This window comes from Carcharhinus amblyrhynchos, chromosome 28 (genome assembly GCF_965287045.1).
Source record: "Carcharhinus amblyrhynchos chromosome 28, sCarAmb.v2.hapA, whole genome shotgun sequence".
Lineage (NCBI taxonomy): Eukaryota > Metazoa > Chordata > Chondrichthyes > Carcharhiniformes > Carcharhinidae > Carcharhinus > Carcharhinus amblyrhynchos.
The window spans coordinates 18,932,875-18,958,570 of NC_137351.1; the positions used below are offsets into that span (position 1 = coordinate 18,932,875).

At 40.6% G+C, this 25,696-nt stretch overlaps 2 protein-coding genes across 5 annotated transcripts in view; one reads left to right on the plus strand and one right to left on the minus strand.

The window, feature by feature from the left end:
• LOC145359568 (protein FAM227B-like) overlaps positions 1–25,696 on the plus strand; it is a 210,687-nt gene that overhangs the window by 93,777 nt on the left and 91,214 nt on the right. The gene's annotated exons all lie outside the window — the stretch shown is intronic.
• Positions 10,837–25,696, minus strand: part of fgf7 (fibroblast growth factor 7) — a 62,303-nt gene continuing 47,443 nt past the window's right edge. Inside the window, exons 3-4 of the mRNA XM_080214016.1 lie at positions 19,316–19,419; positions 10,837–11,957 (exon numbers count right to left, since the gene is read on the minus strand). Coding sequence (XP_080070142.1) covers positions 11,763–11,957; positions 19,316–19,419 — 299 coding nt within the window. The 3' untranslated portion in view covers positions 10,837–11,762. The remainder of the gene's footprint in view (positions 11,958–19,315; positions 19,420–25,696) is intronic.

The following is a 25,696-nucleotide window of genomic DNA, read 5'->3' on the forward strand; positions in this document are numbered from 1 at the left end:
TTCTGGGACCCTTGTTGTTTGTCATTTTCATAAATGACCTGGATGAGGAAGTGGAGGGATGGGTAAGTAAGTTCGCTGATGACACGAAGGTCGGTGGTGTTGTGGATGATCTGGAAGGATGGCAAAAGTTGCAGCAGGACATAGATAGGATGCAGGACTGGGCGGAGAAGTGGCAGATGGACTTCAACGCGGATAAATGTGTTGTCGTCCATTTTGGCAGAACCAACGGGATGAACGAGTACACTATTAAGGGCAGAAGTCTGAGTAGTGTTGAGGAGCAGAAGGATCTTGGGGTCCGGGTCCACAGGACTCTTAAATCGGCCTCGCAGGTGGAGGAGGTGGTCAAGAAGGCGTATGGTGTACTGGCCTTCATTAATCGAGGGATTGAGTTTAGGAGTCGGGAGGTAATGCTGGAACTTTATAAGACCCTTGTCAGGCCTCATTTGGAGTACTGTGCGCAGTTCTGGTCGCCTCACTATAGGAAAGATGTAGAAGCTATTGAAAGGGTGCAGAGGAGATTTACAAGGATGTTGCCTGGACTGGGAGGCATGCCTTATGAAGTTAGGTTGAGGGAGCTGGGACTCTTTTCCCTGGAGAGACGAAGGTTGAGAGGCGACCTGATAGAAGTTTACAAAATGTTGAGAGGAATAGATAGGGTGGACTCTCAGAGGCTATTTCCCCGGTTTGAAATGGTCGCTACGAGAGGACACAGATTTAAGGTGCGGGGAGGGAGGTTCAGAAGTGATGTTAGGGGTAAGTTTTTCACTCAGAGGGTGGTGAGTGAATGGAATCGGCTGCCGTCAGTGGTGGTGGAGGCGAACTCGCTGGGGTCTTTTAAAAGACTTCTGGATGAGTATATGGGGTTTAATGAGATTGAGGGTTATAGATAGGTCTGTAGGTTGGTAGGTGATGTGGTCGGCGCAACTTGTGGGCCGAAGGGCCTGTTTGTGCTGTAGTGTTCTATGTTCTATGTTCTATGTTCTATTTGATCTCAGTATTGGAGAACCCATTACCCTGCTCCAGATCTTCATGGAAACCAATAATAATGAACCAATTATCAGTTTTTGACATCCCTCATCCCAAATCTGCTTCACTATTTTGCTGATGCCAAGTTTCTTCTTCTTGTTCAACCTTTTCAAAAGATATATTTTGCATTTCTAAAATACATCATTGTTTAAAAGCAATGAGCCAGCAGGGTGTAAAATTCTAAATGAATTAGTTTCAGACCAACAGTTAATATATTAACAGAGGGAAATGATAATTAATGTGAAATATAGCATGAGAGTTTCTGATCAGTAGGCATTCGGTGAACTTAATTTTTGAAAAATGATTTTTGAATGATGACACTAATATAAACAGCTGGTTGAGAAGTCATGATGCATCTGTCCCTGATTTATAATGTTTTGAATAACTGCTATCTTGAAAGCTCTACATTGCACCATTTATTTTTTTCAATCCTTGTGGTCATTGGTTTTTGTTCAAAATTGAATTGGGATGGTAAGGTTCGTGATGATTATCCTGGAAACTATTTATGGTAGAGGACCAATGAATATAAGTACATTTATTTATTGACAACCCTCTGAGATCTTGACACTTATCCAATTCTGGTCTCATTTGCACCCCTGATTTTCATTGTTTCGCCTTTGTGGCAGTTGTGCTTTCAGTTGTCTAGACCCCAAGTGCTGGAGACCCCTCCCTAAATCTATCTGTTTCTTTTCCTGCCTTCTTTAAGATGCTCTTTGAATCCTACCTTATAGATCAACCTCTGTCTACCTGTCATGGCATCATCTTTTGTGGTTATATGTCAAACTTCATTTCATAACATTCCTGTAAAACAATTCCTGTAAAAGGCTTTACTATGTTAATAGTGCTATTTAAATGCAAGTCATTGTTGTTAACACCTTTATGTTGTGGTTAGATGTAAACTGGGGAGTGAGCATGTTTGCTGTAATATTGGTGGGTGCCAAAGATAACAGACCAGAACAAAAGGAGAATGATATTGCCGGATTGGGTTGTTTGTTAGTATGTGTGTTTGGCATTTGCATTTGTAGTTTGGTCAACAGCTTTAATGTTGATTTTCTTAAAAAAATTCTTTCACTTGATATGAAAAGTGATGGATTGGGTCACAGTTAAGCGGGATGCTTTGTCATGGATGATGCGAAGGAGCAGCACAGTAGCACAGTGGTCAGCACTGCCGCCTCAAAACACCAGGGACCCAGGTTCAATTCCAGCCTTGGGTGACAGTCTGTGTGGAGTTTGCAAATTCTCCCCATGTCTGCATGGGTTTCCTACTTATGCTCTGGTTTGCTCTCACAGTCCAAAGATGTGTGAGTTAGGTTGATTGGCCATGCTAAATTGCCCCTTTGTATCGGGGGACTAGCAGGGTAAATACGTGGGGTTTAGGAATTAGGGCCTGGGTAGGAGTTTTGTCAGTGCAGGCTTGATGGGCTGATTGGCCTCCTCTACATTGTAGGGATTCTATGATTCTTGAATGTAGTTGGGACTACAATCATCCAAGCAAAGGTGGAGTATACCAATACACTCTTGTCTTGTATCTTGTTAATTCAGGACAGGCTTTGGGAATCAGGAAATGAATTATTCACCACAGAATTCCCAGTCTCTGACCTACTGTAGCCACATTATTTATACGGCTAATCCAGTTTGGTTTATGCTCAGTGGAACTCAAGGATGTTGATAATAACATTTACAATGATAATTCTACCATTGAATTTCAAAGGGAGATGGTTAGATTGTCTCTTGTTAGAGACAGTCATTGCCTTGCATTTTCATGGTGTAAATGTTACCTGCCACTTATCAGCCCAAGCCTGAAAATTGTCTAGGTCTTTCTGCGTAAGGGCGTAAGGCGATGGGCTGCTTCAGTATTTAGGATGCTACGAGTGGTGCTGAACATTGTGCAGTTTTCAGCGAACATCCCACTTCTGGGCTAATGATGAAGGGAAGGTCATGGATAAAATAGTTAAAGACGGCTGGGCCTAGGACACTACTCTGAGGAACTCCTGCAGTGATGTCCTAGGACTGAAATAATTGAACTCCAACAACCATAACCGTCTTCCTTTGTGCTAAGTATAACTCTAACTAGTGGAGAATTTTCACTCTGATTCCCATTGACTCCAGTTTTGCTCCAAAACAGCATTCATTTAAACGTTGCCTTAATGTCAACAGCAGTCACTTCTACTTCACCTCTTGGGCTGAGCTCTTCTGTTTACATTTGGACCAAGGCTGTAATGAGGCCAGGAGCTGAATGACCCTGGTGAAGTCCAAACTGTCTCGTTGAGCAGATCATCGCTGAGCAACTGCTGCTTGTTAGCACAATAACAGCATTTTCTATTATATTGAGAATAGACTGATGAGGCGATAATAGGCTGGGTTGGATTTGGCCTGCATTTTGTGTACAGGACATACATGGGCAACTTTCCATGTTGTCAGATATATGCCAGAGTTGAACTGGAACAGTTTGGTCTGTGACATTGCTAGTTCTGGACTAAAGTCCTCAGTACTATTGCCAGAAAGTTGTAAGGGGCGTAGCCTTTTGCTGTATCTATCGCCTCCACCATTTCTTGATATCACATGGAGTGAATTAAATTGGTTGATGATTAGCAACTGTGATAAGAACATAAGAACATAAGAAATAGGAGCAGGAGTAGGCCATCTAGCCCTTCGAGCCTGCCCCGCCATTCAATAAGATCATGGCTGATCTGTTGTGGCTCAGTTCCACATTCCCGCCCTCTCCCCATAACCCTTAATCCCCTCGCTTATCAAAAACCCATCAACCCGCGTCTTAAAAATATTTAGCGAGGCAGCCTCCACCACCTCAACGGGCAGATAACACTCCCATCAGATCACGGCCAAACTTCAGGCTCAATTCCATTTATCCATCTTTGCTCAATACCTCCCTTACCCAACGATAGTCTATTTATCATCGTCTTGAAATCTCTGATATGGATGCCCTAACATCCAAAGTCTTTTGTGGAGGAAGATCTCCACTGGGGACCTCTGGAGGAGGCCATGATGGATCACCTGCTCGGCACTTCTGGCTAAAGATGGTTGTAAAGACGACTGATATGCTGGGTTCTGCCATCATTGCGGATGAGGATACTATGAAGCCTCCTCCCCCAGTTAATTGTTTATCACCAGTCATAACTGAAGGTAGCAGGACTGCAGAACTTTGACCTGAACCATTGGTTGTGGGATCACTTACCTTTATCTACTGCATGTTACTTATCCTGTTTGGGATGCAATTTGTCTTGTGCTGTAGATTTACCTCATTTTTTAGGTATGCATGTTGTTGCTCCTGGCATTCTCTCCTGAACACTACATTGAATCAGGCTTGAAACCCCAGCTTGATGATATTAGTAGAGTGGGGGGATATACCAGGCAATGAGGTAACAGATTGTGATTGAATAAGCAATTCTGCTGCTGTTGATTGTGCATAGAACGTTATGGTTGTCCAGTTTTGGGTTGCTAGATCTGTTCAAAATTTATCCCATTTAGTACTGTAGTAGTGCCACGCAACCTGTTGGAGGCCATCCAAATACATGACAAAAGTGAGGATGAGTCAAATAGGATTTTCCCTTTTGTAAAACCAGCCTAACAACTATGTCATTTAGGACTCAGCCAGCTCGTAGGTGCTACCAAGCCACTCTTGGTGATGGATCTTGAAGCCTCCATCTAGAGTACACTCTGTGTTCTTGCCACCTTCGGTGCTTCTTCCAAGTGATGTTCAACATGGAGAAGTACTGATTCATCAGCTGAGGAGGCACCTGATTAGTGGTAATCAGCAGGTTTCCTTGCCCATGTTTTTTCTTCTTCCTCCAGATCTCTGTGATGTTACATCATCACTACATCAGCATGATATGCTTCTACATGATGCACCATCTTTTTCCCAACCATATACATCCTTCTACACTCACCAATTTACCTGTTGCAGATTCATCTGTCCACAAAAGTATCGGTGGATGAAATGAGATCTGAAGTCAATATCGAGGACTCATTAGGCAACTCTTTTCTGATTGTACACCATTATGCCACTACCTCTGGTAGGTCTGTCCCAGTGGTGGAACAGGACATACCCAGGGATGAGGTTGATGGTGGTGACTGTAAAGTATGATTCTGAGAATTTGTCAGGCTGTTGTTTGACTAGTCCTGTGGGACAGTTCTCCCAATTTTGGCACAAGCCCCCAGATGTTAGTAAGGAGGACTTTGTAGATTTAACAGGGCTGAGTGTGCTGTTGATGTTTTAGGTGCCTATGTAGCTGCCATGTGGTCCATCCAGTCTCCTCTCTTGTCAACTTTTCTGTAGTAATTTGATTCAACTGAGTGACTTGCTAAGCCATTTCAGAGGGCAGTTAAGAGTCAGCCATGGTGTGGGTCATATGTACATCACATCAGAGCATTGGTTGTCAAATAGGAGGCAGAGAGTGGGGGTTAATGGGTGCTATTCGGATTGGCGGTTGGTAACTAGTGGAGTGCCCCAGAGGTCGGTGCTGGGGCCTCAGCTATTTACCATTTATATAGATGATCTGGAGGAGGGAACCGAGTGTATGGTGTCGAAATTTGCTGATGACACCAAGATTCATGGAACGGCAAATTGCGCGGAGGGTGTGGAGAGTCTGCAGAAGGATCTAGATAGGCTGGGCGAATGGGCCAGGAAATGGCAAATGGAATTTAATGTTGGCAAGTGCGAGGTGGTCCACTTTGGTAGGAATGATGGTAGGAAGGACTATTACTTACGTGGCGAAAAACTGCAGCAGGCGACGGTGCAGAGGGACCTCGGGGTCTTTGTGCATGAGTCGCAAAAACCCAGCCTACAGGTGCAGCATGTGGTCAGGAAGGCTAATGGGATGCTGGCCTTCATAGTGAGGGGGATTGAATATAAAAGTAGGGAGGTCTTGCTGCGGCTGTATAGGGCATTGGTGAGGCCGCAGCTGGAGTACTGTGTGCAGTTTTGGGCGCTGTACTTATGCAAGGATATTTTGGCCTTGGAGGGAGTGCAGAGGAGGTTTACTAGGCTGATACCGGAGTTGAGGGGGTTGAGCTATGAGGAGAGGCTGAATAAACTAGGCTTGTACTCGTTAGAGTTTAGAAGAATGAGGGGAGATCTCATTGAGACGTATAAGATGATGAATGGGATGGATAGGATAGAGGTGGAGAGACTCTTCCCGCTCAGAAAGGACAGTAAGACTAGGGGGCACAGCCTCAAGATAAAGGGGGGTCGGTTTAGAACGGAGTTGAGGAGGAATTTCTTCACTCAAAGGGTGGTGAATCTCTGGAATTCTCTGCCCGTTGAGGTGGTGGAGGCTGCCTCGCTAAATATTTTTAAGACGCGGGTTGATGGGTTTTTGATAAGCGAGGGGATTAAGGGTTATGGGGAGAGGGCGGGAATGTGGAACTGAGACACGACAGATCAGCCATGATCTTATTGAATGGTGGGGCAGGCTCGAAGGGCTAGATGGCCTACTCCTGCTCCTATTTCTTATGTTCTTAGATCAGATAAGGACAGCAGATTTCCTAAAGGGCATTAGTGAACCAGTTGGATTTTTACAGCAATCAACTAGTTTCATTGTCATGATTACTGATACAAGCTTCTAATTCCATATTATTTTTAATTCCATTATTAGTTGGTGGGATTGAACCTGTGTCCCCAAAGCGTTAGCCTTGGCCTCTGAGATCACCACAACATTATCACCTCTGCCTTGTAAATTATTCTTAGTGAAGAATGTGCAGCTCAAGTCACAGCTCAAACAGTCGTAAACCACTGGTTGTTTTCTAGATTGCTCTGGATTCCTTAAAGGTAAAGAGTAAAACCAACCAACCCTTATTACTTATATTAAATTTTATTGCAAAGATGAATAATTAATGTTGACTGCAGAAATAGTGGCATAATAATTTTTGTGTTGTTTGACAAAATATGTTACAAATAATACACTATTTATAAATAATATGAAGAACACATACTGGAAAATTAAAACATTAATTTGCTGTTGCTGCCAAGGTATTTGGTCAGGTGATTACTAGTGAAATGAATGGTATTGAGGGATATGAACAAATTTAAACAGATAAGCTATCATATGGCAAATGGATTTTTAATATTAACAAATGACTCATAGAATAGATTCTATTTTAATATGAACCAAAATGGGATTATGGACTATCTGAATCTGCAAACTTGCCTAAGAATTCAGAAATCCCTGTGTGCTGTTCCCATACAAATTTTGCAGTCAAGTATCCCAGAATATTGCAAGAACGTACCTGGAGTGCAATGGGATAGCCTCATCCTGGGAGATCACCCTTCCTGATTACTACAACAAGTAGGTGCCGATTAACAATGGGAGGATTTGGGTAAAACTGAAACTAACTAGTCAAGGTGAAACTACTGTTAGTAAGGTTAATCATGCATCTGCTAAATTATAGGTGTCAACCCTTAATTAGAAGATTCCGTACAGGATGGCACTTGTCCAACTAAAAAATTGGAAAATCAGGAATAATTAAGCAAAACATGCTCTATGATGCTCACTATAGACATATAGGCAGCAGATATCAGGGAGCATCACCATATGGAGGTTCCCCTCACCATCCTGACATGGAAATATATCACCATTCCTTCACTTTCATGGGGTCAAAATCCTGAAATTCTCTCCCTAACAGGACTGTAGTATACTTACACTTCAGGAATTGCAGTGGTTCAAGAAGGTAGCTCACCACACCTTCTCAAGGACAACTAGGGACAGGGAATAAATGCTGTGATGTGGAAATACCAGTGTTGGACTGGGGTAAGCACGGTAAGAAGTCTCACAACACCAGGATAAAGTCCAACAGGGTTATTTGGTAGCACAAGCTTTCTGAGTGTCACTCCTTCTTCAGGTGAGTGAGGAGTTGTGTTCATAAACAGAGCATATATAGACACAAACTCAGTTTACAAGATAATGGTTGGAATGCAAGTCTTGACAGGTCATCAAGTCTTAAAGATACAGACAATGTGAGTGGAGAGATAGTTAAGCACAGGTTGAAGAGGTGTGTATTGTCTCCAGCCAGGACAGTTAGTGAGATTTTGCAAGCCCAGGCAAGTCGTGGAGGTTACAGATGGTGTGACATGGACCCAAGATCCCAGTTGAGACCGTCCTCATGCGTGCGGAACTTGGCTATCAATTTCTGCTCAGTGATTCTGTGTTGTCATGTGTCATGAAGGTCGTCTTGGACAATACTTACCCAAAGATCAGAGGCTGAATGCCCATGACTGTTGAAGTGTTCTCCGACAGGAAGAGAACACTTCTGCCTGGTGACTGTTGAGCGTGTTCACTTGTCCGTTATCGTAGTATCTGTTTTGTCTCCCCAATGTACTATGCCTTGGGACATCCTTTCCTGCAGCGTATCAGGTAGACAATGTTGGCCGAGTTGCAAGAGTATGTGCTGTGTACCTGGTGATGGTGTTCTCACGTGGGATGATGGCATCTGTGTCGATGATCTGGCATGTCTTGCAGAGGTTGCTCTGGCAGAGTTGTGCTGTGTCATGGTCACTGTTCTCCTGAAAGCTGGGTAGTTTGCTGTGGACAATGGTCTGTTTGAGATTTGTGCGGTTGTTTGAAGGCAAGAAGTGGAGGTGTGGGGATGGCCTTCATGAGATGACTGTCTTCATCAATGACATGTTGAAGCTCCGAAGAAGATGTCATAACTTCTCCGCTCCAGGGAAAAATTGGACAACGAAGGGTGCTCTGTCCGCCATGTCCCGTGTTTATCTTCTGAGGAGTTTGGTGTAGTTTATCGCTGTGGCACTTTGGAACTGTCAGTTAATGAGTCGAGCACCGTATCCCGTTCTTATAGGGCATCTTTCAGCTTCTGTAGGTGTTTGTTGCGATCCTCCTCATTTGAGTAGATCCTATGTATACAGAGGGCTTGTCCGTAGGGGATGGCTTCTTTAATGTGTTGAAAGTGGAAGCTGGGTAAGTGGAGCATTGTGATGTTATCCATGGGCTTGCGGTACAGTGAAGTGCTGAGGTGACCATCCTTGACGGAGATGCATGTCTTCAAGAATGCAACCGATTCCGGAGAGTAGTCCATGGTGTGTCTGATGGTGGGATGGAACTTGTTGATGTCATCATATAGTTGTTTCAGTGATTGTTCGCCATGAGTCCAAAAGAAGAAAATGACTTCAGTATATCTAGTGCATAGTGTTGGTTGAAGGTCCTGTGTGGTGAAGAGGTCTTGTTCAAACCTGTGCATGAAGATGTTGGCGTATTGAGGCACAATAAATGCTGGCCTAGCCAGTAGCGCCCACATCTCATAAATGAACAATAAAAAAAATGAAGGCATTCAGTGAGCTAGCAGACAACAAATGGCATGAATTTGCTTCTGCCTTTTTGCTTGTGGAAGATTGAGTCCTGTAATGCCTCAGGGATGCTCAGTGCATGCCAATTCAAGTAAGCCAGTTCAAACGCCTTGAAAGCCAGCAAAAATGTCGAGTGCTCAGCATATTTGGCATGTAAGTCTATTCAAATTAGGGGCCCAAAATTTGGTTGGAGGACTAAAAGTTTGAGGAGGCAAGTGATCTCTGTTTGAAGAGGCAGTAGAATGCTATTTGTGCAAAGTTGCTATTAATGACTTAGAAAGTACTAAGACAAAGAAAGGTAGCTATGTAGCCAGGGTGAATCAAAATCAGGGGACCAGAACGTAGCTCCGAAGGATAAGAACAGTTTGAATGGGCTAGAGAGAGAAGGGGGAGACCATTGATATGGCCTATTGATGTGGGGAAGGGAAAGGCTTGGATAGTCACAAATGGGAGAAGAACACGAGGAGCAGAAAACTCAGTCAGACATACAGGTAGTCTCAATCTTGGAGATAAAAAAGCCTGTGATTTTCTCATACAGGGCAGTTGAGGTGAGAATAATTTAGCAATGCGAACTATTTAGATTCAACTCAAAAATTGGCATGTATATGAGGCACTGAACCTCCTAAGACACAAAATATTAGAGAACAAAGGAAAACACTTGCAGATTAGGAGTTGGGGCAGAAATTCATTTTGAATGGTGGCATAAAGCAGGTGATATTGGATAGGCAACATATTGTACACAGTGCATGATGTTTAGTTCCATTGACTGCCATGGGACTAACCATTAGGTGCAGGATATAATGGACAGTTAATCCAATATTGATCATTTTACTTCACCATCCTAGACAGAGTTCTACCCCTAAAGTAACCTTATTACCAAATCCCAATTTCTTCAACTTTATAACCTTATGCCGAAAGTTTCATGCTGACATATTTGACTATATTTGACTATCTTTTTTCTGCTATTGACAGTTTTAGTTGTGAAGTCTGTAACCACGCAACCAATATTAATTTGCTCGTGTCACACAATTTCCTGACTGCTGTACAGCTGGATCTTCTAAATTGCAGTTTTATCAATGCAGTTTTTAATGATGTATTGTATGCAGCTGGAATTGTATTGAAAGCAAATGTATGCCATTTACAGATATATGCGAACAGCTATTTCATTACTTGCAGGATTAGATTTGTCAAATTCAGCAGTGTATGTTGAAGGTGTAGCAATGCTCTATAGCTCACATCTTTTGAAAGGATCATTAGCGCATTTAAAACTCATGAACAAGTATTACAGTATTTTTATTGGAAACTTGACAAGCTCACAGGTTGGGAACAGATGGTTTATAATAGTTTGCAATATTTAAATTCATAGTAGTTATGAGAAGATCATCGCCTTTGGGGAATTGGTTTTTCCTACTCTTACCGGTAGAAATGCAATAAGACTTTACCAAAAATTAATGATGAAATAGCTTGCAGTTTAATGAGGTTGTGAGATCAAATTAGGTTGCACAATGGTTTCAATGCTCATTCATATACCAAAAAAACAATTGCACTCTATTTTAAACCCACAGACAGTAGACTTAAATTGAAAGCTTGCCATATTTTGTTTTTCCAATGTCAAGTGGCTCTTGTGTAGAGAGAATCTAGTAGTAAAATGCTGATCCATACTTTTCACAACTTTAAAATGAATGATCTTAAAAATCCACGTACAAAGCCTTAATTTTTATTGAGCTGAGCAGCACTGCCGATACTGTAGAATCATTATTTTCACAAGTCATTTTACAGCATGGCGAAATTAGTGATTGTCCACAAGATATTTGAACACTCTCCATCTTGTGAAAATCAAAAATACTACAGTAACTACAATTTTTCTGTTTACAAATACTGCATTACAAAAATTAAATGCTGTACGGAAAGCTACACATCCACCACTAGATTCATATATTAGATGATATTTAATTCAACGATTGTCCACAGTGCTTTCTCAAGGGAATAAATGTATCAGTTTGAATGCAAGGTGTCTTAATGCAATGATTATCTAGAAAAATGTATATAGTACTGTTTAAATATGAAGTACCATTATCCCCCAAAAGTATTATTTAAGGAAAGGTCCTATGTACAAGCTACTTGCACCTTTTTACACATTTGATTAGATGATCAGTCATACTACTTTCATTCAAATGTTTCTTTGATATAAGTTTAGGAATAAATTTACAGACTTCATCTTTTACATCTGTTGTAACATTGGGTTGCATAGATTACAGTCGTGCAAAATTATGAGTACATTTTTATAGCAAAGCGCAAGCCCAGCTTGTTCCAGATGTCAGTAGTATTTTAGCTTGTGTGGTTAGGGTTTCAGTGATACATGTGCAGAGATGGAACATCTTTTATTAGTGGAATTGATGTTCTCATCGTGTATACTTCATTATGATACTGCCATAGGAAGGAAATGAGATGATTTACTTTCTTTCTTTGTCCTTTTGCCTCTAATGGCTACTCCCTTTTGGTTCAAGGCAATAAACATTTGTTGGCCGTTATGTGTCCACTTTGCTGAAGCATACGTATTGTAATTATTTTCCTCTATAAGCTCTCTAAAGTTGCAGTCTTCATTGCAGTTTTTCTGTAAAAATATTAAAGAAAGATGTATATTATTACTATGAAAGCATTAGCTAGCTTTATTTGCAATTGATGAAGATACTCACTCACAGGTTAGCCTTCAATCATGTATTGATTCCATTATTTTAATATAAGATAATATAAGTGACTCCAGCAAGTTGGGCATGATTTTAACTCTATCCAAAACCAATCATGTAAAATCTCCAATTTTATTTACCCACCCTGAAGTGGCAAAATCTCACGGTGTTAAACTGCTGGGCAGTGAACCAAAGCCTGCTTTGCATGTGCATGTTAATTCTCAATGATGTAGTTGGGACCCAACTGCTATTTTAACTCAGGCTCACTTGCAGGAGCCTTTAGAACTACAAGTTTCTAGGTTAACATGAGACTGGGCTACAAGAGGCTCAGCAACTAACGATGAAAAAGTGGAGTGGTTTTCCTTCCTTGGTGAGTCCAGGAGGAGCAGTAATATTCTTCCATGCACCCCAGAAAACCTTAGGCCTCTCCTGATGCTAATTATGAAATAATGAAAGATAGTGTACGTGCCTTGATCATGTGCAGTTAACATGAGACTGGTGCATTGTTTAGACTACCCACACAGTTTTTGGCAACTGTAATCTTTATTCTTCCATCTAGCATAAGAACTGTCTGTCTTCCCTTCTGTGTATAAATCGAGAATGGAATTGATTATGTAGTTGCTATGATATGGGTAAATACACTTACTAAATGTTTTTTATACACAGAAGCAACCTGTATTTGATGACAGGTTTATTCAAACATTGATCAGTTCCTCCAGCCCAAATCAGGGTCACAGTTTAAACAGTTTTAAAAATTGCATGGAACTTTGTACCCAAAAAACATCTGTGTGCCAGCTACACCATGTAATCCTCATACTTTCACCATATTATTTAATTTGGTTACTAAGAAAGATTGCTGTGTTTGGGGTCTATACTTGCCCTTGCATTAGATCTTTAGAACACATGGACTGGAATTCTCCGACCTCGCCTGCAACTCGGATTTTCTGGTCCCATTTTAGTGAATAGAAATTTGACTGAGCGCCAAGCTGTCTGTTCTCACTGGCTGTGGTGGTGAGGCATACAAGATCAGAGAATTCCAGCCCTGACTTCTTTACTCTTTTTAAGAAATACACAGTTTTGAGAATATTGCTCCTGATATAAGTAATAAGACAATAAATGAGAAAAAAGTAACAGATTTATTAGAATTTAGAGTTCCTTGATCAAAAGATAAAGGGAAGAAAATTCATTTATGTAGCTATGCAGACTTGTACTAATTCCCAAGACTATACAGCATTGTGAGTCACCACATGGTCAGCATATTCTTCAATGATATCAGTGAAGAATGCTGCACATGTTGTAGTCCATAATTCTGCCTATCCCTGAAACCTAATGTAAGCATTTTAGTGCCACTATAAGCGGTACTGTGAAGACAAATGTCTCCTTCTAAGTTGTTAACCAGAAGCTAATTTCCCAAATTTCTCCTTTGTGACTGGATTCGTCATTTTGAATTTGCTGTCCAAAGCACATTGTCATATTTATCTATTTAATGAATTATGAAAAGACTATCATCAATATACTAGTCAGCATCTGTTAAGTTCTTTATATATAGAAAAATATTTGGATTCCTGTACTATTCTCAATTAGCTGTATCGTGTCTTTATTCCTATGGTTAAAATGAATTAAAGATGTCCATGCTGGAATATGAAACAACTGCCCTATATATAGGAACATAAACTAGAGAAAGATAATGTGGTTCTCCTTGGAAAATCATTTAAAGGGACAGACATCCTAAGTGGTTCTTCAATTACTAGGAAAGCTTAATCCTTCTCCTTAGTATGTGGTGACTAGTTTGATTCAAAGTGTTAGCAACAGGTGATTCATTTTGATAAATCAGGGCAAGACTTACTCAGTTAATGGTAGGGCGTTGGGGAAAGTTATAGAACAAAGAGATCTAGGAGTACAGGTTCATAGCTCCTTGAAATGGAGTCACTAGTGGACAGGGTGGTGAAGAAGGCATTCAACGTGCTTGGTTTCATTGGTTAGAACATTGAATACAGAAGTTGGGGTGTCTTGTTACGGTTGTACAAGACATTGGTAAGGCCACACTTGGAATACTTTGTACAGTTCTGGTCATCCTATTATAGAAAGGAAGAAATTAAACTAGAAAGCGGGCAGAAAAGCTTTAAATGGATACTACTGAGACTTGATGGTTTGAGATATAAGGAGAGGCTGGTTGACTGGGACTTTTTTCTCTGGAACGTAGGAGGCTTAGGGGCGATCTTATGGAAGTCTATAAAATAATGAGAAGCATAGATAAGGTAGCTAGTCAACACCTTTTCTTGAAGGTAGGGAAGACTAAAAACAAAGGGCATAGGTTTAAGTGAGAGGGGGAGAGATACAAATGGGCAATATTTTCACTCAGAGGGTGATGAGTGTCTAGAACGCGCTGCCAGAGGTAGTAGTAGAGGCAGGTACAATTTTATCTTTTAAAAGGCATTTGACAGTTACATGGGTAAGGTGGGTATAGAGGGATATGGGCAAAATGTGGGCAATTGGGACTAGCTTAATGGTAAAATCTAGGCAGCATGGACAAGTTGGGCCGAACAGCCTGTTTTCCTGCTGTAAACCTCGATGACTCTAAGACTGATCAGAGAATACACAGAATAGGCTCAGACAATTTCTGTCTTAAAATTGACAATCAGAGTTCTATGTATAGATTAGAAATCTGGAATATATAACAGAAATGCTGGAAATGCTCAGCAGAACATACCGCACATATGGAGAGTGAAGCAGAGTTAAAGGGCAGGCCATTATGGGTGGCAAGAATGGATCAGGGTGGGTGGGTTTATAATTTCACCTGCACCTTCCAGCTTTTGAGCCATTTGGACTGGGGGTGGAACAGCTACCTACCCAGAAGTAGAGCATAGCTATTTAAGCTAATCAAAACAAAACATCAGTTATGGCCAGGGATCAGAAGCTGACTGAATTTTGCAGCACCCCAGGCAAATTTTGGGCACCCTCCCCACTGTGGAAATGTTTAAAAGTTGCTGAAAGGACGCCTCAAGAGGCAGGTCCCCTGGTTCCCAGTGCTAGTCATTTATCTTTTAATTGAATGGCTAGTGTACCTCCTGGCCACTAATTGGGCAATCAAGGCAAAATCACTATTTGGTGACTGTCCCCATCACAGCCGCAGGGTCAGGACCTTCAGTTGACTCCATTGTGGGGTGCACTGACCCAAAACAGACAATCGTACCCCAAAGTTTCAGATCCATAGGCATTCATCAGAACTGGAAGAATTTAAAGATTTAACAGTTCATAAGCAGTATGGTGGCAGAGGAAGGGTGAGGGGGCATGGGGAATGGGAAGGATAAGATTAAGGTCAGGTTTCTTCGCATTTTAATTCTACCTTCCACTTCCAAACTGACTGCTTTGACATTGAATTCCAAAACTGTTGAAATGAAAATGAACACAGGTTTGAGAAATTGCACTTCTTCTTATGATTAGCTAGTTTATAACCTTCTGGAGTCAACATTGATTTCAATAATTTTAAATGATTCGATTTTCTTTTTTCAGAAAGCATATGCTGGAAATGATTTTGCCATTAACAATTAAAGCCTCTCTAGACCCATCCTTTCATTTCTTTAGTTCACCATTACCCCTTATCCCTTCTCTCATTTAATCTCCACGCTATCATTTTTGTTCTTTTCCATGCATCCCCTCCCAAACTTTCCTTGCCCCTACACTTGCTTAAAACCCGTTACATCTCTTAAGTTTGTGTCAGTTATATATTGGTAACTCTGATTCTTTCTCTACAGATGCTGCCTATCCTGCAGTGCAGTATTTTTGTTTTTTTACCCAGTATCTACTGCCAAAGATATTTTTCTGAATTTCATTGCAGTGGCTTACTATTCATCATCAGAAATTAAAACATAAATTTCAAATTTCATAAGCTGTCCTTAATGTTTGAATGAATGTGGTCATTAACTCATTCCCACTTTCATTTTAGAGTGTTAGGATGTTCAGAAATAACAGGTCATAAATGTCTGAGCTCCACAGCATCAAATTTGGGGAATACTCCAAAAGATGCGCTGGGGAATCCTTTTTGGAACTTTACAGTATGGCATTTGTAAAGCAATTACCTAGAAGTGCAAACTTCCTCTAGGCAATTGCGCTGCTCTGGAAATAATCCAAAAATGTGATTTTAAATAGCTAACTTTGGATAGTTCTGCCAGGGTTACACCAATAGTTACTCTGAAAATGTTAGAAAAACTAATACCTCTTCTAACTTTTGGAGAGCTATTGTGTAGCCCATGGCACTCTACAGACACATCCGACCCCCTCCCCCCTTTCAGGGTACTCCCCCCCACCCCCCCACCCCCCCATTGACCATGGGGAAACCTGACCTCCACTGCCTACCAAGACCTCTAACACTCACAAGACCCCCAACGCCCCCCACACACCTTCCATCTTCCTGACCTCCGCCCATGACCCCTGACAGCCCCCACCCTTTATTTGTTGAAATAGACCTTCAAGGGTTTGCAGCGTGACATCACTGGAGGGGAAGCATGTCATGTGATCCAGTTTTTGTTTCACTTTTGCTTTTGAACAGAGCACATACAAACAACTCTGCTGCTTAATTATTCAGGCTTTGAAAATGTGTACAGATGTTCTGATTCTAAACAAATGAACTCACATGTTTACACAATCTCTTATGAATGATTAGTGTTCATATCAATATAACAACATGACATACCCATTCAAGCTTCTTATGAATTTTATGTTTCCTCTCACCCTTCTACATTCTTTAGAATATAGGCATATCTATTTCCATCTTTCCTCATAGGACCAAACATACGCACCCTACCACAGCAGAACTCAAGAGAATTGGCATAAAATCATGTTACAACATTTTTCAAGCTTAAACCAATGTGGACTGATATTTGGTTTATAAATCTCATAGTCCACACAACAGGAAATCCCTTTGATAATGGCAAGACCAGAAGATGCTGCTGCCAGCCAATGGTGGGCTGCCTCTACTGCCTTGAAACATGCAACATGGGAGTGTGGAAAATCTCGCCGTATATTTCTGTATCTGAAGTTACAACACAAAAATCTACTAATGAATCTGCATTGTATGTGTTGCCCACCATTTGCACATTAGCCAACAAAGTTAAATGATAATATAGGACAACAGTTTTTAGTGTTGAATGGTCAACTTCTGTTCCTAGTTTCTTCCAGAGCGGATTCTACTTGTCAACTTTACAGAAATGGTGAAGACTGAGGAGGCTGCACAATACCTTCAGTAATAATTTAGTTGACTGAAACTGAAGGTTACATGCATTGTTGCCTGGCATTCATCACCTTCTGCCAACTCCCAAAATACACCAAGATCATCAGAGACTCCATCAGAGTTCTTCCACATAGAGGAAAACACAATGGGTCAATCAGTTATGCCTGACCCAGCCAAACATTTACCCTTCTCTTTCAAACTCCCCCAACGAGGTATTACCTCTGAGTCTCAACACCTCCCCTCTGAAATTCATTCCTTCTCCTTCAACTGCTCCCTCAAATATGTGACCATCCAACTCCTTGCAGAATATTTTCACCGATGTCGCCTAACACGCACCAACTGCCCACCATTCCCCCAATTTTCAACTGCATTAAGCCCCTTCCAGAAAACACCAACTTCATAAATCATAGAAACCAAATAGGAGCAGGAAGAAGCCATTTGCCCTTCAAATCAGCTCCACCATTCAACAGTTAATAATCAAGTCATTAATATACATTGCAAATAATTGCGGCTTCGGCCTGTGACACTCCAGTGCCATTGTGAAAATGCCCCTCATCCCAACTCCCTATCTTCTATTAGTCAATCTTCTATCCATGCTAATATACTATCCCCAACAACATGGACTCTTATCTTATTAAGTAGCCTTTTGTGTGGTACTTTATTGAATGCTTTTTGGAAATCCAGTACATACAACTACTGGCTCCCCTCTATCTATCTTGCCAATTACCATCTCAAAGAATTCTAATTAATTTGTCAGGCACAATTTGCCCTTCATGAAGTCATGCTAATTCTGCCTAATTACATTAAGGTATATCTAAACACTGCTTTTACATCCTCTATAATAACTCTAACATTTTCCCAATGACAGATGTTCAGTTAACTGGCCTAGTTACCTAGTTTTTGTCTTCCTCACTTCTTGAATAAGGGTGTTACATTGGTAGTTTTCCAATCCTCTGGGACTTTTCCAGAATTCAAGAATTCTTGGAAGGTTACCACTGATGTATTCACCACTATCTCTGTAGCTACTTCCTTTAATATCTTTAGGGTGCAACCTATCAGTTCCAGGATTTATTGGCCTCTAGTCTCATTTGTTTTCCTAGTGATAGTTATTGTATTATTTCCTGCACCCCCCCCCAGCCCCCCACCATTTTGCTCCTTGAATATTTGGTATTTTGGAACGCTATTAGTTTCTTATGCTGTGAAGACTAGTGCAAAGTACTTATTTAACTCCTCTGTCATTTCTTGGTTCCCTATTATTAAAAACCTTCTCGCAACATGGCCATAATTTTTTTCCAAGGAGGGATAAGCCAATGCTTAGTGCCCAGGCTGCCATTTTTCAGCCAACAGCATCATAGCTGGACCAGGTTAGGTACCTCCATGTTTGGGCACCTTGAGCCCATCAGAGATTTTCCCTGAGATATTTCCTTCTCTTCTACATTCTCCCCTCCCCTGTCCACCCTGCCAATCCTGGATCCCTACCTGCCTCACCTGGACCTGCCAACCTGGCCCCAGTGAAACTCCAGCTTTTTCCTATAGTCTGGACTTCATGCTTCTGTTTCAGAGGCTGCCTGCAATTGCAGTGAGTGATCATTGTTCCATTTGATTGACTGGTAACTCTCAGAGGTAGGACTTCTTCCCCAATGAGGTGAAAGGCTCACCTTGAGCCAGTCTACAGCCTAATGGTTGTAAAATGTCTGTGGGATAAGCATGAAATGTGGTGGTGGGCTTGCCTCCAACTTTTACATCATGGGGCAAGGCCACCGCACACCCTCACATTCCCCTGCCCCTGCATAAAATGCTGCCCTATGTTATTTGCCATGTTCATTTAGCCTTTCTGTATAACTTTATAGTCTCATTGTGTTACCATCACAATATACTGTCCCATCTAACTCTGCAGCATCAACAAAGCTGGATATGTTAAACTTTATCCTTCTTGACACTGTATCTTCAAGACTGTAGGAATTCCCATTTAAGGAAATTAATGATTAAGAATAATAATAAAAAATGTGAATAACTGAGAAATAAATTAATAAAATGTTCTGTGCATAAGGTTACCTTGCTATATAATTTTCCAGATTTGTTCATTGCTAGGAAATAGTCACTTTCTACGCCTCGGATAGCAACCACTCCAACGGCCACAGTTCTGATTTCCAGAATACCTGTAATAGATTACAATGCCATCTTTAACCAATTCACACACATCACTTCGAATTATTAATTATTGAAGGAAGACACATCTCATTGCTGTTAATCAGTTGCAGCTTGTAAGTTTTCGTTCAGAGTTATTACATACCTAGGATATCTTATTAAAAAATCATCAGCAGACAGAATTCCACATATGCACAGCAGATTCTGAATTGAGAACAAAACATATTTATGGTCTCTATACTAACATTTGTTTCTGGAACATCATTCTGTAAGTACGATCAATAAAATAAAGGTTGAACCTCAAGCCTCCCACAGTTTGTCCTCAAAGAACTCTAATAAACATATCTTATGATCTCTGGACACCCCTGTTTCACGTAAGTTTCATGGGAAATGTAACAGCTCCACCTAGTATAACCAGAAATAATGATGTGTTACGGACATGATGCAGGCAATTACATTTTTTTAAACTGAAATGTTGGTACCCTAGATGAAACACATGGTTGTATTTCATGAAAAGTAACTATGTTGTAAATATTGCATTTCATCCTAGTCAGAAAATGTATATTGTGAATTATAGGAATAAATTAGCCAAGTAACTTGAGTTGTGGATATGAAGGATGTGCTGCTATTAATATTAAAATATGATCCTGTGCATTCATTTAAAGAATGTACTTTGCTAAAATTTGTAGAAAACTAATAAAAGTTAAAGTTTATTTATTAGTCAAAAGTAGGCTTAGATTAACACTGCAGTGAAGTTACTGTAGAACAATAAGCTATAAAATAAATGATGTACAAGTTATCCTATGAGTTTAAACGTGAGTCTTTTAAAAATTTGCAATGATCCATTACTAATTCACTGCAAACAAGATTTGATCAAAAGTTTCATGATTTTAAATGACATTTATACGTTAATTTCTTTTACATTATTTGAATCCAGTATAGGTGTAAAGTTACATTTTATTGTAGAATCCTTGCAAATATTTATTTAAAAGGCAGAAGTTTTTTTAAGGCAGAGCTAGACAGCTGCTAGATATTGGGTGTAGGTGGGAATGTGGAATTGAGGTTACAATCAGATCAACCATGATCTTTTTGAATGGTGGCAGATGAGGCTCAAGGGGCCGAGTGGCCTACTACTGCTCCTATATATTTGTGTGTTGAAAATAAAAATATGAAATGAGTTAAAAACAGCATTCTGATTATATGTACTGCGTTTAAATGCACTACAGTTTGTCATAATTAAAATATTTAGCATCATTTCAATTAAAGGATCAAGGAACAAAATAAAAATTTTTAGTAATCCTAGAATTATTAGTATTCAGTGTCAACCACTAATAATCACAACAGTGATTACATTACATGACACATCTTGTTTAATTCCTTTCTATTTTTTATTCGTACAAGTGTGATATCTGTCAGATTCCTTTGGTAAAATTTTAGCATGCTTTGCTTAATATGATTATCAACTTCATACCAGTAGTGGTGGGAAGTGAGAGATTTTTTTTCAAAGATGGCAGCTACGTTTGAATCAAATTCTCCTAGGGTAGGCATGGTATGGGCCAGGGGAAGAGCTAACATCCCTTCTGCTCTTCCCAAAAACCTTAATCTAATTTCAGAAAAGAATCTTTTGCACCTCTGTCAATGTTCCATTTACCTGACCATGCACCTTTATTCTGCATGAAATTACACTGATTTCTTTAAATCTTTGTCCATTTTAGTCTTACTCCATTTTACATGTTTTTTCAACAGAAAATAAGGAAAAAAAGGGTAACATCATAGCTTACATCCACATTCCTAGGGTATGTGAAATAAGTCCAATGGTATTCACTGGCTTGGATGGTATTCACCAGTGCCTATTTTATACAAACATCTGCTGGTAGGACCCTTGCATATGTAACGAGGGGCCTAATGCCGTTAGAAAGTCCTGGCTCAAAATTGAGCATTCCTATGCATTCAGTTTACAGTCTAATCAGTCAACCTTTAAGTGGAAGCCATCAATCAAATATCTTCATGCAGAGCCAATTGTTTATTTTTCAACTGTAATCCAATTTTTTTTTTACTCATTCATGGGAGGTGGGCATCACTGCTGCACATCCCTGAGGGCAATTAAGAGTCAACAACATTGCTGTGGGTCTGGAGTCACATGTAGGCTAGATCAGGTAAGGATGGCAGATTTCCTTCCCTAAAGGACATTAGTGAACCAGATGACAATTGACAATGGTTTTGTGGTCAATTTCAGATTTTTACTGATTTCAAATTTCATTGGAATTTAGAAAAATGGAAGATGCTCTTATTGAAACATGTAGGATTCTTAAGGGGCTTGATAGAGTAAATGCTGAGAAGATGTTGCCCCTTATGGTACTGTTTAGAACAGAGGGCATAGTCTTAGAATAAAGGGGTACCAATTTTCAGACTGAGATGAGAAGGAATTTTTTCTCTCAGTGTTGAAAGCCCTTGGCACTCCTTGCCACAAACAGCTGTAGAGGCAAAGTACTTGTGTATATTTAAGGCTGACATAGTTTTTTTTAATCAGCAAGGGAATCATGGATATGGGGAAAGGGCAAGAAAGTGGATATGTGGAATGTTGAATCAGCCATGATCCTATCGAATGACATTGCAGGCTCAAGGGGCTGAATGGCCTATTCCTGTTCCTATTTCTTAAGGTCTTATGGCATGGTGTCCTCATAGGGGCCCCCTGCCTATTTTCCTGCTATGGGATGGCCTGTAAAATTCAGCCAGCCAGAACTGTACACAATTTGATCATGACTTCCTTTGACTGATTTAGCTATGTTGTTTACCATGGTTGATTTTGTTGCTTTGCATTGATTGCAGCTTCCAAGACTTGTAGATTTCTCAGCATTTCCTTTCTTTTGTGGAGTATTTAACATTTGTTCGCATTAAATGTTTGCTGGAATTCTCCGCCCTGGCCCATGGCTGGGGTTCTCCAGTCCCGCAGCTGTGAATAGAGATTTGGGTGAGCACCAAATTTTCCATTCTCGCTAGCAGCAGCGGCGGGGTGGTCTCACAACACCAGGTTAAATTTCAACAGGTTTATTTGGTAGCACGAGCCACTAGTTTTCAGGGCGCTGCTCCTTCATCAGGTGAGTGGGAATTCTGTACAAGACCAGAGAATTCCAGCCATTATCTGCCATATCACCTACATATTTTAACTAACTCCTCTAATTCTATTGTTCCTTTCAACTTGGTATTGTCTGCAAATTCAACCAGTTTCTAACCCCAAATCATTGATGTAAATTAGAAGCACTGGACCCTGGAGCATCCTATCAAGCAACCCTCATCCTGGCATGACTTCTTTAACGATAATGGTGTTTTTAACTCTTCAACAAATTTCTTATTCATTTCTAAAGCATATGCTAAACACCCGAGTCTTGAGCATAAATAGTAGCCTTTTGTGTGGAAACTTTATCAAGTGCCATTTGGAAATTAAATGTTTTGAATTTTAAAACATTTTTCTAAAACTGTTATTCAAAATCAACAACCTGCGAGAAATTACTGATTTATTTCTCTGGAAAGTTCTGTAAACATCATTACTGTCATGTGTTTACAAAGATTAACTGTCCAATTAGAAAATAATTGTAAATGCCTCCTTCATTACAGAGATTGTAATGAACTTCTTTCATATTGTGTTATTGATAGAATAATCACTATATCCCTCTCAGCAATATGCTGGGTAGATTGTTGAGTATTTAATAGAGGTCTCATTAAGATTTCACTTTCTAAATTAGCCCTCAAGTTTAATTAACTGAATCTCTGTGCTTCAAGTTTCATAGCCTTAAGATAGTGTGACTGGACTGTTGCCCATACACCCACTGTCAAAGATTATTAACTGAACATTTGATCTCCCTTTTAACTATTACCATACTTTCACTATGCTTTCTGTGTGCTTTCTCACCATCTGTAAACATCTCTTTCAATTTGCCAGAGAACAGAAGATGATCATTCTCTCATCTACTCTCTATTTTAACAGTATAGGAATTTCGAAGACCAGTAGAGATTGCAGGGGTGCATCTAACTAACTCCACAGTTCAAATAAATCTTACGCCATAGTTTTTAATAGTGTTGAACTGCCACTGTTTCAATTAAGCTTTATATGATATGCCATAATCAAAATATTCCAATATAATCTTAATGCTTACAGAATAAAGTTAAACAAGGTATAACTTCTAGTGGGTGCCCTACAAAATCTGGTTGATGATCAATGTGAGGCTATTAGACTGAGATCTAAAATATGACTTTTTAACATTTTGCTTGATGTTGTTGTAAATTTGAATTATACCAGCTGAAATGTCTTTATGAATGCTAACTGTAGTAACATTATTAATGATCTTGCTTCGGCTTTGAGACTGTTTCACAAGGGCACCCTGATCTCACAGTACTCTAGGAGAACTCCCCCACCCCACGGATATCAGGACCCCTGCACCTCACTGTCGGAATGTTCCCTCAACCCAACCCCTTTCCAACATGGATTGCCAGCATCGGGGCATCAAGGTCCCTCTGCCCAACCTCAACTTACCCCCATCAGGATCCCCACCCTTGCCCTCATCAAGACTGCCTTCATGGTCCATCCCTGCAGGAGCCAGCACCCCCCGCCCCCCCATCATAACTTCTGCATATCCCACCCATCATGTCCCCACTCAGGCTGCACCCCATTGATACCCAGCTGGCACCACCAGGCTGACCAGTGGCCACTGCTGGACTGTCTGGTAGCCATTGCCAGGCTGCCTAGTGTGCCAGTTGGGAACCACCATTGCACTAGTTGGGCACTGCCAGGTGGACATGACCAGGTGCTCTCCAATGGGCACCACCTGACAGTTCTCCCAACCACCCAGGAGGTTTCAGTGGCCTCTGAGCACCCCCGTGTGACCATTATGCCAGGTCTCTGCTAGTGGAGACCAATACTCATTCTCACTGTTATCATGCCATGAACGAAGTCTGGTGAACTCCGTGCGCTGGGATTTGAATTGGCTATTCATATTTAACTGCTACATTGAATATGTCAATCGGAGTCACACCCATTTTGTGTGCAGTCCACTTGCAAACTGTTTGGCCGGATGCAAAATGGTTATTTGGCCCACACACTGTTCTCTGGGACTGGTGCGATCTACTAACAACGCAACGAGATCGGAACTCGTCCTCGTTGGCTCAAAATCTCATTATCTACTGTTCTCCAAATCAGTTGTTTTTATCCAGATTAAGAACATAATGTAGTGCATGGAAGGACAGTTTACAATGCTAAATGTTTATACCAGTTTTAGTCTCCATGTGCTTGTGCACATTCAAAGACTAAAGCAAATAGTTTCTTTATTCACTGACTTGCTAAATTTCAGTCTCCGGGCTTACAAACAGTCAACTAAAGGCTGTAAAATCTAAGGAAAAATAAATGTGGAAACGCTATGCACTTGCAATCAGGTCTTTTAAGGGCAAGGGATATCAATCAATGTTATAAATACCAGAGGTGTTTTACTGTCAGAATAATACATTTAAAGGTGAAACCAAAGTTTGCATGTTTTAATAATTGTGAAAATAAAACTGAAATGGTAGTGAAGATCATTTGTTCTTAAATCACAATTTCTTTAATGAATTAAGAAATACATAATCTGCATTAGATAGCAATATAATTTAAAATAATTCAATAGGTTTGAAATAAGATGGAAATAGTCTGGATCTTTCGGGCTACACAGATCAACCAGGACTCAATGTTACTGAACAAATCTATAGGGCAGGAACTTCCTGTAGGCTCAAATAGGTGTGTGTGTGTTTAGGATGGGGAGGGGTGGCAGGGTGGAGGTGGGGGGCGCATGTTGGTAAAATGCTTTTTGGAAGGGTGTTCCCGAGAATAATGGCATAGTTCCGATCAAGGATGGTGTGTGCCTGGGAGGGGAACTTGATGATGTTCCCATGAGTCTGCTGCCCTTGTCCTTCTAGGAGACAGAGGCCATGAGTTTGGAAGGTGCTGTGGAAGAAGCATTGGTGTGTTGCTGCAGTGCAATTTGTATTTGGTGCATACAGCTACCACAGTGCATTGGTGGTGAAAGGGGCACACGTTGAAGATGGGGATGGAGTGTCAATCAAGAGGACTGTTTTATCTTCAGTGGTGTCAAGTTTCCTGAATGTTATTGGAGCTGCACACATTCCAGCAAGTGGAGAGGATTCCATTACATTCCCGATTTGTCCTTGTAGATGGCGGAAAGGGTTTGGAGAGTCAGGAGGTGAAGAATTCCCAGCCTTTGATCTGCTCTTGTAGCCACGGTATTTATAAAGCTGGTTCAG